Consider the following 16,574-nt stretch of genomic DNA (forward strand, 5'->3'; position numbering starts at 1 on the left):
CCAAACAAATAAACCATTTATTATGTACAGAAGTTTAATGCCAATATTTTATTGATATCATTGCTTTCGTCTTGAAAATATCTATTTTAATGACGATCACAGCTGATCAGGGTTTGCCACTAAATCAAAACAAACAATATTTTGCAGTTGGCTACAGCAATACTTCGTTTTGATTGGTGGGTTTCCGATGGGGCTGGCTGGTGTTGTTTATATTTTGATTCGGGAATTAATGGCGAACACGATTAAAAATATTTAGTGAATTTGTAATTGCTGTCATGGATGTAAAAATTTTACAGCAGGAGGAAGAATTCCATCGATATAATGCGCAACTTGAGCTTAAAACGAGCGCATTGATGAAAGAAGTGGAAAAAGTCATGGTAAGTTTGTCTTATTTCAAGTAATGATTATTTTATCTTTTTGGTATCTTATTGCTCAAAATTTTTAATCTTTGTGCAGACAATTCAAGACACGTTTATAGTGTCTCCGAAAGTTATAAGAAGGCACGAGAGACTAGAAAAGGCTAGATATAAGAGGTCGGTATTTCATTGAATTAGCTTCTCATTGCTCTGAGACGTCTTGGGAAAATGTTTAACCTTTTTTATTCCTTACAGTGGTATTCGCAGTTGTGATGGTGTCTCAGAAGAATGTGATTCTAAGTTTTCAAGATATTCCTCCGGGGCGGGGACATTAAGTGCAAGATCTGAGAGTTTGAATTCATTACTAAGCCCTAGAGAAGCGGAGCCAACGATAAGAAGTGCTGGAGAAAATTCTCCCAGTGATATCTTTGGAGAGAAGAAAAAGCCTTCGGCATCAGAAAACATCATCAGAATTTTGAATTCTAGAATTAAAGTACTTCAAAACGAAGTCAATACTCTACGATCTGACATTCGGAAAAAGGTACGGAAGGGCTTTCGTTTCTTTGCCCTTTTGCCTTTCCAGGAAAAAAAGAAAACGACTTAAATGGTTTCATATGTGAGGAAGAAGGTATTTTATTATAGTAACCCCCTATCGTACGTTAACCCCTCTTCATTCGATGGATGCAACAGCGCGAACGGTCGCTCGCTTACTTCAGAGAGAACCAATGCTTGGCCATTTTCTTTGGGGTAAAAATCAGGCTCAGTGGATGTAGCTAAAATCTAGGAGTTTAGTTAAAAAGATCCCATTTTGCGTCCTTGTAAAATTTCTTCTGTCATATCAGATAAATAGAATCAATGGTGGATGAAGTTTATGGACAGCATCTTTCCTCTCAAGGAACTCAAGAGAAATAAGCTATTGATCATAAACAGATGTTGTACATGTCTTTATAATTAGGTGTAAATAAATAAGAGTGTAAGGGACTTTAGGTAATGTTCCAGCCATCTCCCTTCCCTTTTGGACTTCCCTCTTCAATTCACAATAAGGCCTACTCCCTTTCTGTCTATCCATTCTCTTCCTTCCTCTCCCTCGTTTACCCAAAATTCTTCCCTCTAATCAAGGGCGTACCCAGGATCGAAACTAGAGGGGGGCAAGCCGTGGCCAAGTTGTAACACAGAAAAGGTTAAGGGAACCAGTGTTTCAAGAAAATCTTAACAGCGCTTTAGTAGTTTTTAAATTTATTCGCTCAAAATAATATTGTTTTATACTAATGTCACTTTTCTTGGGTACGAAAAATACTTTTGTTTTGAACTAAATTTACTTTTGCCTATAGGGGGGAGCAGCTGCCCCCTGCTGCCCTTCACTAGGTACGCTCATGCCTCTAATGCTTTTAACACCCCCTCCTCTCTCTGTACTACCTCCATCCATATTTCATCTCAACTCTTTCTATCCCCACTCATCACGTCCAGCATTTCATCATTCCAATTATCCTGCAATCACATCACCTTCTCCATTGCCCTCCCAACCACATTTTCAAAGTTTCTTGTCTCTTTTTGTCATCCTTCCTCAGCATCCAGGTAGCTGCACAGTACATAAACCACTACACAACAGATCAGTCTCTTCAGTAGCCTTTTCTCCATACTGTTACACAATGATCCTCTCATCTCGAGATGAACGTCCATGATTTGGAAAGAGGATCCTCTTTCCAAATCATGGACGCCCCCTTTGCTAACTCAATAGGGTAGTTTCCTTCATCAAAGAAAACGAAAGTCATTGATTGCGATTCGTTACCCACCATCACTGTATTCATAATGTACAAATTATTTCGTTTTAGAAATACCGGTTTAGACGAATGGCTATGGTCCATTTTTATCCTCATTTGAATAGGGCCAGATTGGCGCCCATGCGATGCCACTCCACGTGACGTCACAGGGACCTAGTTTCTATACGAGAAGATAGGAGTTATACGTCATCTGAGGTTACCAATGCATGCATGAGGCGCAGAGCTCAGGGAAATATGTCTTAATAATCACTTATTAAAACTGGCTAAGGTCGGAAAGTTTCCTTCGTTTGATAAGGTATTAATAATCCTTATTTAAGCCAAGCGCTACCAGCCAGCAGGGTACTCAGCTACCCGCTAGCAGCCTGCGTCGTATCAGCGCTCAACTCGCCTCAAGGTCACCTCACAAGGCGGCAGCGGGAACCAGAAATACGTCACACAGAGAGATTTTCCGACATTCATACTTACGCGTCGCGTTTTCGCACGCTAGAAAATTTTCACTTTTCATTTAATCGCGAAAAATAGATAACGTCATTTAAAAATCTAAAAGCATGAAATACGTACTCCAGGAGTAATAATATTTCGATTTTGGCTATAAAAAAATAATAGGAAACCACCCTATTCTCATCCTAATGCTGTATCCTTTTTCCTCTAATGCGCTGCTCAAATATTTTAACTCACCCGCCTGTCCACGTTTGTCCACCGCTCCCCCACTCACCAGTGCTCACAACCCTTTTGCCAACTGGCTAATCAATGCTTGATCATCTACGAACCTCACTGATTTTTTCATCAATCATCAAACTTTGACAAGAACAAGGACAATAGTTTCCTTCTAGAAAATTCACGCGTGATTCGGTGGAAATTTAACATCGTCATTGCTTATGAAACGAAAAATTTTACCAATTCCATAAAATTTTAAAACTTAAATTGGATTATGGGTTATGTTTGTAACAGCATTTCAGGATTTTTGCAAGAAATGACCTTTGAAATCTGCCTCACATAACTAAGAAATTGCCTTTAAAGCAATATTCATCCATAATATTCTACCTACACCAAATTTTTAGCCTTATTTTTAATCTCAATGTTTAGGGTGCTAGCAGGAACCAAGGCATGAATCATAAATCGAATATATTTATGTTATGATGTCATGTTGACAGCACTGACAACCCTAGTAGAAAAAAGTGTGTTCATTCAGTGTTCTTTTTATGTTCATTTAATGTTCAAATTGTGTTCCTTCTATGTTCACCGAATGTTCACTTTATGTTCTTTTTATGTGTTTTGTGACAGAAAGAACATAAAAAGAACACAAAATGAACACTCGCCTGTGAACATAAAAAGAACATAATTTGAACACAAAATGAACACTTTTTTGAACATCAAAAGAACACAAAATGAACATAAAAAGAACATTTTGTTGAACAACAAAGAAAAAGCTTTCACGGAAGTCCCATCATTACCATGAACACTTTCACATCTTTGTGAATCAGATGTCAGTGTTTGGATAAGTTTCAAACCATTTTATTTCCAGCTTTTTTTATTAGAAACGAACTTATTTGAAGAAGCCGAATGCTCAGGCCTTATCCCTGTTTAGTATGCAATAAAGTACATATTGAGAGTGTTTTCAGGTGTTCCTTGATTGCATTCTCGGATCGTTCAATGTCCATTTTTTTATGATATGCCTTCATTTTGGGATAATTTTCCCGGAAATTCATTATTTTAAATTTCTAGAAATATTATGGAAAACTGCTAAAAAATACAGTTTTTTGGATTTCAAGATAGCGAAATTCAAACTCATTTTTGGTAGACAAAGTCTCCAAAATCATCTGTATTCCTTGTTTTATGTAAAGCTACTTGTCATGACACATGAACTGCAGTTATCCACAATCACCTCCAAGGAATGAGAATTTTTATACTGGTTTATTTTAAAGAACAACAAAGAAAAATGTTCATTTTGTGTTCAACATAGTGAACATAAAATGAACATATAAAAAAATGTTCAATTTGTGTTCACCATGGTGAACATAAAATGAACACAAAGTGAACATAAAATGAACGCATAAAAAAATGTTCATATTGTGTTCACCATGGTGAACATAAAATGAACTCAAAGGGAACACAAAATGAACATAAAGAAAAATGTTCATTTTGTGTTCACTGAGATGAACATAAAAAGAACATAAATTGAACATCAAAAGAACACACCAAGAAATTGGTGAACATAAAAGAACACCAAAAGAACATCAAAAGAACACTTGAACACTGAATGAACATATAAAGAACACCAAAAGAACACAATTTTTTCTACTAGGGAATGTAAACAGCATGGAACATTTTTTTTTATTGAGAAACGAATGAGATCCAGAAATAGCCATTGACTATGCATGTTGGATTTCTTCAGAATCTTAGTGAGGAATCTTGAGAGAGTTTGTGGTTTGAAATGTTCAATCTCACTTTTTCTTTCTTAACTTGGAAACCACATTCATGGAAATAATTCTTTACCAGCTCAAACATCCAGCCCCTCTAGGGTTCTTCGTTTTAATACTCTCAGAATTCTTTGTCTATGCGTATCACACAGTTATCAGAATTATTACCTTTTACAGGATGAAGAGCTGAAGAAATGTCAGAATTACTCAAAGCAGCTTGAAGAGGAAAAGGGTAAAGCATTATCTCAAATTGGGGCTTTGAAAGAAGAAAAAATTCAGTGTCATGCATCTTCAAGTGAACTAGCTTCAAAGCTTCACATCAGGGATTCAGAGAATGCTGCATTAAAAAAGGTTGGTCCTCAATATTAGCCTGCAGTGTAATGAGGTTTAGTTGATAGAACTCAGCCGTATGAACAGGTTCTTATTTTTTGTTGGTGTCATAATTTGAGAGGTGGATATATCTGAATTTTATTCTTTTAAATGGCATGGTTAGACTTACACAAATTTGGGTGGCACCTTGGGTAGTAGGTTACCATTTTTTTGCCGAGAACTGTTTTTTGCAAAGCTGTACTAATTTTTGCAGTTTCTGTATCATTTCTTTATCCAGATCATACATAGGAAAAATACTTTATAATTCTATGACCTCTTCTGTAGAAAAAACTGGATTGGTTGATAATGACCCTTTCAGCACATATCCGCTTTTAATAGTGTAAAAATGTCTACACCATCTAAAAATCTAAATTAATATATGCAGAAAACTTTTAACACAGCCAAAAAATATAAATTTATTGAAAAAATACATTATAAATGTAAAATTAATTTTTATTGAGGATTATATTACATTAATTTAATTTGAATAATACATTTATGTCGAATTTAATTTTAGTGATACATTGAAAAACACCTATCATGAAGAGGAACTTAGCACTTAAGACATGCTTTTACTGTCTTATTCTCGCACCTCACAATGTTTTCTAGTCTGACCATTGGCAAGTAGATGACCTGCCCTTGCTTGGTTTTAAATTCGGGACAAGAGGACCGGGCGATTTAGGTGCCATGCCGTATTTATTTGAGAGATTTTGTACTTTTCCCAACATAAAATCATAGAATTGCTCATTGAAACAACTAATAGGTGCATTATTTTAGGAATATACCACTTTTTCCCCTAATTGCGATTCTGTAATTATATTGTTATCCATTAGATAAATAGCTCCTATACTCTTATTACAGTGCAAATTAACCAATGGCTGGTCAATTGTTATTTTGCTTTTCATCGAAACAAGAGTAATGCTGAGCTTGCTGAAGAGGGAAAACCCCATGTCATTTGACAGCATGTAGACAACATTTTTCCTTCCCCTTGAAGTTTCCACCATGTTGTTTTTACCTAATTCATTCTGTTTACCCTGGCTGTTTCTGTTGCTACAATGCCTCTCCGCCACATTTCTGACATTAGCTCAGCATATGTAAAGAATTATCAAAAAATAAAGAAAAGGATTTACCAGGAAAAGTTTCCTGTAATGCATATGCAAACTGATATACCTTTGATTCAACCAGACTTAATCCAAGAAGCCTCTCAGAAGGCCCCTTGCATCGACAACCCTGATATTAATCTGTGTGAAGACGCCTTGACGCTGACCAAGCCTTGTATCCAAAATGGATCAGCTTACCACGAATGAACTGCTAGCATCCATGTCGGCCAAAATAAGGACACATCGATTTGGCAACGGAAAAATTTGTTTCATTCGGTGCATTACATATGAATATCTCATTTAGCTAATATAGCAGCGGTCTAACTTTAGCCATTTTGCTGCCAATCTGTAAGTTTTCATTGTTAGTAAGGTGTAGCAAGGTGGATCCCTACGCATGGAGTTTCAGACCATTACATTCTGTACATCATATGTAGTCTCCCAAAACATTTGGTGATGCAGAAGTGGGACATTACCACTAAGGTACAGAATTCAGATGATAGAATTGTAGTGACTCATTTTTCTTTGGAGAAGTATAATTGACGGTCAACTTAACAATTGTGTCCATTACCTTTCTGTTAAGATAAATGTGGAGAAAATTGAGTAGATGGTCATCCTTTAAGATAGTGGTAGCATGCTTGTGACAATAATGAGCATTTGGAAAAGTTTGAGAGGGCAGGTCTTCAGCTTCCCACCATCTGACTGTTGGCTTGGATCTTGTACTGCATCCCATCATCGAATTAGGCTCATTGCTTTTGCTGGTATCCCCTTTCATTTCCATCGCAGCTAACACCATTATAAGTATATATGTAGTAACCAGCACCACAGTAACCAGCTCCACAGTAACCAGCTCCACATGTGCTGGAAGTTGCCACTGATTGAATCTGGGAGGGTTATTGCATTCTTCATCCCCACAGTCTTCATCAGTAACATAGCCATCGTCGTCTGGAGCAGTGATAGAAATATATGCTCCAGAAAGAGGAATTTTGTCATCATCCTGTTCCAATGCTCTGTTATCTCGGCTTCTGTCATATGGACTACCCTGTATGGTGTTGAAATTCATTTTCAGGTACAAAATCACAATATAGCTGACTCCCGATTATCTGGCTGCTGTATATCCATATTGCTGATTATCCGTGCATGAATTTCACTCTCGCTCAAGATTTTCCATGATCTTCATAAAAAAATCAAATCGGACGCAATTGCCACAATTTGCTGGTAGGCCTGTCGAAATGAAAAAAACCATGATTTTTTTATCACATCATTGCTCACATAGAGAAAAGGAGGAAGTACAAGAACAAAATTTATGAAAATTAAGAAATAATTTACAAGAGTTTGAGGAATTAAGTTATCTGAGAGTCGAAGAAGGCCAAAGAGAAATGGATCGAAAGCTGTTGCAAGGACATTAACAAAAACGTGATGAAAGGGAACTTAGAAACCACATACAGCCTCATCAAGAGAAACTTCAGAGGCAGGAAACCAAGGCGAAAAACATTAGAGATTCCAAATGGAAACTGCTGGGAAATATAACCTGTGCTCTTCAATATGTACATGAAGGAAGTGATGAAAGGCACGTAAGGACAAAGAATAAAGAGGATCAATAAGGAGAAGAAATAAACAGTAATGGAAGGAAAAATTGATGGAAAAGTTCCCAGAGGAAGGGACTGATACATAGGACAGATCAAGAATGATATGTAGTGGAGAGGTAAAAGGACCAGCTTGGGATAGGGAGAATGGACGGCTGCAGTATACCAATCCTGGGACTGCAATGCGATTTACATTTATACCGCAGTGAGCGTTCAGTTTTTTCTTTGTCTCTATCTCTCGTACAATCTTGCTGGAAGCTGGGTGCAGCCAGTTGGGTTTTGCTACTGCATGCAAGAGAGAGAACAGGGTTCATGAATAAAATCAAAAGCAATTGGCCTACTTCATTCATTCATTTAAAAGCATGAAACAGTAACAAAGTCAGTAGCCTGAAGCTACTCATAAATAGCTTTCTCATATTATTAAATATAAAAAAAATATTACAAAAATGAACTTTATATCTCAGATTAACCGATATAATTCACAATTTGCAAGCATAGCTTACAATGTAATTTATTATCAATTTTTAACATTTAAATATGCACATTTATTTCTAATGCATATATCATATGTCAGAATCTATGTATTCAAAAATTCTTTCGATTAATAATCTAGGTAAACAAGCTGTTTTATGTATCAATTAGCATGTATTTTTTTTTGTCATAATAGCTTCTATAGAGGTACCATCAAAGTCTTAACCTGATCGTGTTACTGATTTTTATGCTAATAAAGTATAGTGAGTTTTCCAGGAATGTTGGTGTGTGTATGTCTAATGCAGAGCTGAAGAAGTGAATGCAATATAGAAGTTGAGATAGGTGGGAATGATTATTATTAAAACAGGTATTTCCTGTTTTATTGATTCTACCTTCAACAGTGGAACTCATGTGATGATAATTCATGATGATTTTAGGCATGCTGTCTAGAAAAGCGATAGAGGAGATTCTCTAACCACCAATATATTTTTAGATTGAAGACATACAGTCTAAGTATTATGTATTCATATGTTATCATTTACCTTAAAAGTTTATTACTTTTGCTATTCATGTTAAGTAGTAATTTCTTCTTCCACCATGACGAGTCTCTAAGTTGTGCCAATGAGCTTTGATGACTTTCAGTAGGGAATTGGGGAAGGTTTGTTTTGCTACAGCATTGCCACACCATGTGCAACGTACAAGTTACACATGCAATTAGATCTTCATGGTATCGCGCATGAATAATGTCCTTTTTTTATTCCAGTTTGACTTTATAATGGAGGATTCAGTAATTTTGGTGATGATTACATAAAATTCCATTTTCAGGAAGTGGACAACTTGAAAAAGGAGCTTAAGACTGCTAACCAGGCTGTGAATCATAATGAAGTACGAATGAATCGAGCTCTGGAAGAAATTGATAAATTGAAATCTGCACTTCAGGAATCTAATATTAGTGAAAAGGTAAAACCTACCTCTTGCTTATTTTAGATGTGTTTGTGCATGACACCTTTTATCAATAAGAAAATCTTTTTCAAATTAGCATTAAATATATTACGGTGGATATATTTAACATTAAAGCTAAAATTGACCTTTCTTAGACTGAGTGTAGCATGTATCATATGGGAAAAAAGTATCCCCACAAAATTTTTCATGAAGGATGCTGGTGAAGATCTTTTCCATCGTCAAAAGTGAAGTCGGGGTCAAATCAAGGAAAGCAATGCAGATCCTTGAGCAGACTGACCACTCCCTGGTTCGTGAGAGGATTCATGATATGATTAGCCAATAGCAACTTCAACAGAGACAAAGGGTTAATGACTTGATCTCTGCATTCTATTTGGGTTTTCACCGCGTCCGTTGTATTTTGGCGACAACAGTTTTGCTGACATTGCAGTCAGCGTCTTCAGGTCGGAGATGAGGTAAATCGGAAAATGTTCTGCCTTATATAGGCGGCAGCGACCTCTTCATCCCGCTGCTGCTCTCTCATTGGTCGGTGGTTGTCCATCTCTCATTGCTGGTCTCACATTGGTTGGTGGTTGGAGAATCCTCTTCCATGCGATATGCAGGCGGTAGCCTTGATCCCTGTTGAAATTCGCTGGCGTTTTTGCTATCTCAATAGCTTCTCTGATAAGGCAAGGGAAGTATTTATTTTCTTTTGTTATTATTCTGGCCTCTTCAAACAGTATGTTGTGTCCGGGTTCACTCCAAGCATGCTCAGATATGGCTGAGAGTTGGTGTTGTTTGTTTTTTGTAGCCCTTCGATGTTCCTGCAATCAGACTTTCATTGATCTGCAAGTCTCGCCGATGTAATATTTACCGCATGAGCAAGGGTTAATGAGTTCACTGCCACATCGGTCATAATGACCAAAACGTATACTTCATCTTCACGTTGCTTCAGTCAAAATGACCAAAGAATAAGTCACTGTTTTTGGCCTCTCATAGCACACCATTAGTCACAGCTACTCCAGTGCTGCATATATGACGTGATCAACATGGTGCACGTAGCCGAATGTACAGGAAAACTCAAATGGAATGGATCCAAGTATTAATGCAGAAGGGAAAAGAAAAATACTTTGGTACAGTGGGTGAATTCATGTAAAAATCCACGGCAAGGAACATGTTAAACATCAGGACGTGGCAGGATAGAATGTGGCTGTTAGAGAAAGAAGGCTTTACTCAAGTCAGGATGTAGGCCGTGGAGTGGTGTGGTTGACCTGGAATCAGCAGCGTGAGGGAGCTTATCACTTCGAGGAGTTGTGGTAACAGTGTTGATCATAGAATCCTCTCCTCATCCAGGTAAAACATGCCTAATATAAACATTAATCACTTTGCTGCATACACCAGGACGTGAGGCCTTCATCCTACTCAGAGGCCTCTTCCAGGGGAAGGGGCAAGCATTGGTTCACATTCCTGGCTGCCTCACCATTGAAGGAAACAACTCTTTTCAACTTTGGGCATTAATAGGTTCTACTTTGTGCTTCAAGTGTTTTCATCAATAACTTATTCTTAACCCTTTTACTGCCTGCCCATTTCGGGTGTGATGTGAGAAGACTGACAAGGGTATTTCCTGGAATTTAAAAGATTTCAGCTCATCATCATCATCATCATTGGTCAACAATCCTAGGATTGGTTTGATGCAGTTCTCCACTCTATTCTCCTATAAGCTAATCTTTTCACACCTACATATTTCTTCTCTTTCACATCCTTCTTCACTTGTTCCATATATTTTGTTCGAGATCTTCCTTATCTATTCTTGCCTTCCACCTGTCCTTCGACGATTGTCTTCATCAGGCCATCATGTCTCAATATGTGGCCTATAAGGTTGTTCCATCTTCTTATTAAGGTTTTCATGAGGTTTCTCTTCTCTCCTACTCTTCTTAGGACTTCCTCGTTGCTAACTCGGTCGATCCATTTGATTTTCATCATTCTTCTGTAGCACCACATTTCGAAGGCCTCTATCCTTGCTTTCTCCGCTGCGGTCATTGTCCATGCCTCACTTCCGTGTAGGAGCATACTCCAGATGTAGGTTCTTATAAATTGTTTCTTTACTTCCATATTTAAGTTTCCCGCTGTAAGCAGGTCATAATCTTATTTAATACATCTAGTTTTTTTCCCAATACTAAAGATATATTTGATTTGAGAATTGCGACATCAACATATTATTCGGCAAAACCCATCCCAAAGTTCACACGGAGAAAATGGCTTGGTGGTGTAACGGGCTAACACACCTGACCGGCAATCAGAAGATCCGGGTTTGAATCCCGGCTAAGTCAAATATTTTTTCATGGTGAACTTCATCCTCATGTATTTAACTTTGTACCCATGCACGTGACTGTGAACAAATTCCCTTGTTTTTGCAGTGCTTTGATATATATTTATAACTTAGAACCATAGATAAATTATGGGGGTTAACTTAAATTACAGTTATTAAAGGCCACAATCACGAAATAAAAAAGTCTAACAAGTCAGGCCGATAAATCGGCCCATGGCAGTTTTCGCACAACCAGCAAGATCCAATATATCGGCCCGGTGGCAGTAAAATGGTTAAATATATCTCACATGATGCTGGGTATACACTTAAGCTACCACACCAACCCGAACCCTGACAGAATATGTTTCTGACAGTATTAGTATTTGGTTGTAATTGATCGCCATTTTTATAACAATAAACTACTGAAAGCATCTTGTAGAATTACAAATATCTCTTTAATTTACTCCAGATAAATGCTATTTTTTTATTAGCACTAATATGACATGTTTAAATTTGTGCAACATCATCATTGGTCTGCAATCGTAGGTTTGATGCAGCTCTCCGCTCTTCTGCTATCAGTTCTGTTTCTTTGTAATTTTTAATGATGATTGAGAATCTAAGGTTTGAAATAATATTGTTGATGAGTCCCTTCAAAAATTAAAATACATGCATGTAGTAGTTACTTAGAACTAATTGAACTCCAGTCTCACCTCTTGTGAATTGAAGAGGTAATCCCATGAAGGGAGGTGAGGCTGCCTGAATACTTCATAAATATGTACTCCATGAAAACCTGCCTTAATTGGTAAATTCTTTTAAATAATAATAACCTCACCTATCAAATATACATCATGTCAATGAACTGATGTAGAGTAGGTGCATTAAATGTTACATGAACATCGATAAGGGTGAGGCTAGGGCCTCCCTGAAATAAGGAAACTTTGTAGCATTTTATCAGTCTACTGCCCACTGCTTAGAGCTATCACAGTGCTTCCTATCCAATTCCTAGTACTCAGTGTCACATCAAAGGGGGGGCTCGGGCCCTGGCAAACTTGGGGCCACCTGCCAAGCATGAGCCTTCCACTGATGTAGAGGTAAATCTCACAAATTGGAGAAAAACAGAAAAAGCATCATGTATATGGGGATTCGAAGTGAAGCAAGGTTGTATTTGGTTAACATGTATTCATCAACATTGATGTTAATAAATGTTTAACGCTGCTGATAAAAAAAACACTATCCATTGGTGTTGTAGCTCTGAACGCAACCAGTGGCACGCCAAGCAGTGTCGTTGGAAACATGAGTTGCACAAGCTGCTATATGTGTATTTAGGAAAGAGGGGATTGGGTTGGTGCGGTGGCTAGAGTGTTAGCTTCCCACCTGGCAGACTCGGGTTCAAATCCCAGCAGTGGCAGAGAATTTTCAGAGACTGCCCGATCCCTGCTTGAATCTTGTGTGGAGGGCATTTCAAGCGCAATACTCCGTCCGTCGGATAGGATGTTAAGCTGTGGTCCCCTTGGTGCCTTTCGTTAAGAGCAGGCTAATGCCGACGCCGGGTTTCTCTCCACCCTTCCTTCCATAGCCTTCCCTCACGTTGCAAATGACCTCAGCTGTCGGTCGCCTCCACCAAATACCATAACTGTATTTAGGAAGACGAGCTCAGTTTGGTATATTGTTTATAAATTTGCTGAAAATTGCGTTACTTGCATTTACTGTTATTATGTTACAAATTGCAACACCTTGATACGGTGGGATTCCCACCATAATGGGCCCCGGGCCACCCACATCCCACAGTGTGGCCGGCAAGAGTTTTCCAATGACAGCGCAAAAGGAGGTGCGGAGAACCCTGCACCAGCACGGTTTGCAGCCAATCATTGTCTCCCAAACGCACCTCACACCCTTGCCCAGTCATACGACGTTGTCGCATGCCTATGAAGCACTTAACCCTCTAACTGCGCAAACAGCTGAAATGGAGCTCCCCAGAGGCGCATTAAGATAATATTAATATTTTTTTATTTTTGCATAATTTTATTAATTATAAATTTTTACTTAAAAAAAAATTTTCAAAAATATTTAGGGCAATAAAAATAAAAAGAGGTCTAAAAGATGTCCGCATGACATTTACTTGTCAAAGGAAGAACTTCTAAGCACTCACAGACTGGGAGAGTAGAAGAATAGTTCAAATCGTCAATAGACGATTGGAGCAGTCTGCTAAGGCAATCGCTTATATATGATGGGAGCAGGTTAAGGATTAAACAAGGCTGAGCCACCAAAACAAGCCCTTTCTTCGAATCACCTAAACAAGGGATGCTTCCTTTGGATCCTTCACGCTTGTCGTCCCTTCTGACTCCTTTCTTCACTGAACCCTTTTGTGTACATGTGACGTGGGCATTTCCCTTTCTTACCCGGCAACATTGCCCGCTTCCCCGAACTAGACCCTTCCAACTGTCATTGGACAACTCTCAGCGGCCGGACTGTGAACTGCTAGTACAGGGTTCTCACTCAACCTTGAAAATCTTAAAACCGTGAATAAGCCTTGAATTTCGTCTACCGTGAAAAAACCTGGGAAAAGCCGTGAATTTCGTCGTAAAAACCTTAGAAATCTGTCAAACTTGATTGTAGAACTACGACAGACAGATTAAAAGAAAAATCGATATTTCGATCATGTTTCAATGCCGAGTCACGTGCAGATACAGTCCACGCATTTTTCTGCACACGTGTATTCAAAGCGCAATTAATTATTGGTCCGTGTGCTATGACAGCACATTGACCTTAAGCCTGCGATTGGAAGACATTAACCCTGGCAAAAAATCAGGCACTTCTTCACTTCCCTGCCACCCTGCTCTCTCCACTTTCCCACTCGCGCCCTTTAGCCAGATCTGAATTTTGCTAACTACAGGTGGCGTCATAAGAGATAGCACTTTCATTGCTGCGTTCGCTTTCAGGGCATCTGTTGCGTTTCTTACATTTTAAAGTTAGCGTGCGGCCGATGATTGTTACGTCGTCAATATTTCTGCCTAAAATGCCTTATCTACAAACCGTGAATTTGATGACATTTAGACCGTGAAAACCTGGAAAAAACCATGAATTTTATTATGTAGTTAGAGTGTAAACCCTGTAGTATGTACTCTTGTATTTTCTAATTTGGTTTTATTATTATCTCATTTTGTCCTTATTTTATGTTACATAAATCTTGGTGCCTCCACCCCCCAAAATATTCTATGTATGCTTCTGAAATGTTAAGGTGGAAGTGCATTATATCTTTCTATTTAACGCTATATTTAAAGGTCTTATGAAGAATACATAATTTTGTTTTGATTTTTCTGAAAATATGTACTCCTTTTCATGCAGGAAATGCGAGCCTCAGCCAGACGTAATACCGACCAGCTTACCTCAGTAATCAGGAAACTGGAGAAGCAAAAAGCAGAAATTTTACATGCTTTTCGAAAACAGGCTCAACTAATTGAGAATTTGAAAGCCCAAAAGGTAAAATTTGTTGAGTTCTGTTATTGTTTCAGATATTGTTAAAAGTTAAGAGTGTGTTTTCAGGCTTAATCTGGTGAAAGTTAAATATATTAATGAAAATTAGAGGGATTAGAATTTCCACAAAACTAGTACATATTATTTCTGGCCCGTTCTTAAACAGTTCGTATCATCATCTGGAGCATTGTAACTGTTTGTAAATTAAATTTTTTTTTAAGAATGTGGCCAGTCTCATATATATATATATTACCCTTATGATATTGTTACTAGAGCTTTTTATAATTTTAATTAGGTAAACCTGCAAAATTTCTTCCAAATTCTCTCGCTGTCGCTTCTCTTAATGATATTGATACAGCTTGTTGCTGAAAAATTAATTGAGAATTGTGTGTTTAAAATCCAGTCAGAAATCATATACTATCTTAATGTATGATTTTTCTTCTTCAATTTTTTAGGAAGTACAAGAAGCAGCATCAATGGTAAAGTCAGCAGAGAAACATTTCTCAGATCTGTTGGAAAATATGCCCTCATTAGGCAATTCAAAGCATGCTAAAAATCCTTAAATTATGAAGAGGACATATATCATTAGGGTAACAATTTGCACCTTATATAAATCATATTCTCACATATTTTTTATGGCAGAAGCCTGTTTTAAAACATTTTCTAGTCAATTTTTATGAAATTTTTACAAACCTGTACATTATATTTGTCTTGAACTTTTATATTTATCTTAAATGTAAACTTTTATAAGCACTGTGATAATAAAGAAGCCTTTTTTGTATTGCAAAAAAATAATAAACATAAATTTCATTTGAACATACTGAGACTGTTTATAAGAGCTGAAGGTGTATCAGTTGAAGCATTAGCTGAGAGCTACATTGCTTTGGGCTAATCTTTTAACATCAGTGATTACAGCAAAATTTTTCTGTTGATTATTTAAAAAAAAAATCTGTAACATTTTTAAGCATTTCCTTGGTACAGTAAAGTACCCTTTGGGTCTAAGAAAAGTAGTATCATTTGCCAAGACGAATATGTTTAATCATCTTAATTTATGGTAGCAAGAAGCATGGAGCAAGGGAACAAAATCTCATGTTATAGACAGGCATGTAGCCACAGGGGCGCAGCTAAGAATTAAGGCTAGGGGGGGTTTTTGGAGCAACTAAGGTCTGTTCACTTTATCTTTGCGGGTGAGCTGGTGTGGCTTAACCGAGTTGGGGTGAGAGGAGGGAAAGTTTATCTACACGTGACTTTCCCTCTGCCAATCAGCAGACAGTAGGCGTGGTCTAGCACTTCGGAACGTCAGTCGCTCTCAGACCTCCGTCGTGTCAACTTCGTGAATCTGCTAGCTGTGTTGCCAAATCCTTTTCCCTTGCACTCCCCGTTTATAAGAATGTTACGCCTGTATGCCTTTCACCAGCGGTCTCGCATTTAGTGGACAATATCCTGGCTTCTGAGATGGGATTATCCTCAATACATTGTATGCATTGTTTCGCCGCTGGGCCCAAAATATCTGTGGCCACGTGTGAGTCACACCTTTTGGGTGAGACACAAGGGCGGCTATGTACATTTGGCAACGTTAAGGTCGCTCCTGCTCTCTCTCTCTCGGTACTACCCCTTCCCCTTCAGCGAGGCCCCTCCCCCCTTCAGCGAGGCCCTCCGAGAGTGTCCGGGATCTCACGAAAGTTGACCCGCAGAGATAAAATGAACAGATAATAGTAATTATGGGTGTGGGAGTATTGCATACCCACCAGGGTAAGCAGTGGTTGCGTAGGC

The 16,574-nt window shown here is 38.1% G+C and overlaps 1 protein-coding gene across 1 annotated transcript; it reads left to right on the top strand.

Annotated features, from left to right (window-relative positions):
• Window positions 1-166: 166 nt before the first annotated feature.
• On the top strand, window positions 167-15,608 carry LOC124169505 (chromosome partition protein Smc-like). The gene is made up of 7 exons (XM_046548139.1): window positions 167-377; window positions 457-533; window positions 612-897; window positions 4,735-4,908; window positions 8,906-9,040; window positions 14,673-14,807; window positions 15,257-15,608. Exons 1-7 carry the CDS (start codon window positions 276-278, stop codon window positions 15,362-15,364), a joined length of 1,017 nt encoding a protein of 338 aa, XP_046404095.1. The 5' UTR covers window positions 167-275; the 3' UTR covers window positions 15,365-15,608.
• Window positions 15,609-16,574: the final 966 nt, after the last annotated feature.

The sequence above is a fragment of the Ischnura elegans genome, chromosome 12 (genome assembly GCF_921293095.1).
Source record: "Ischnura elegans chromosome 12, ioIscEleg1.1, whole genome shotgun sequence".
NCBI classification, from domain to species: domain Eukaryota; kingdom Metazoa; phylum Arthropoda; class Insecta; order Odonata; family Coenagrionidae; genus Ischnura; species Ischnura elegans.

Bases quoted from the DNA above. Each gene is read 5' to 3' on its own strand.
- LOC124169505 (XM_046548139.1), top strand. From the start codon at position 276: ATGGATGTAAAAATTTTACAGCAGGAGGAAGAATTCCATCGATATAAT. The intron at 898-4,734 runs GTACGGAAGGGC...TACCTTTTACAG, and splicing joins GATCTGACATTCGGAAAAAG to GATGAAGAGCTGAAGAAATG. The intron at 9,041-14,672 runs GTAAAACCTACC...CTTTTCATGCAG, and splicing joins AATCTAATATTAGTGAAAAG to GAAATGCGAGCCTCAGCCAG.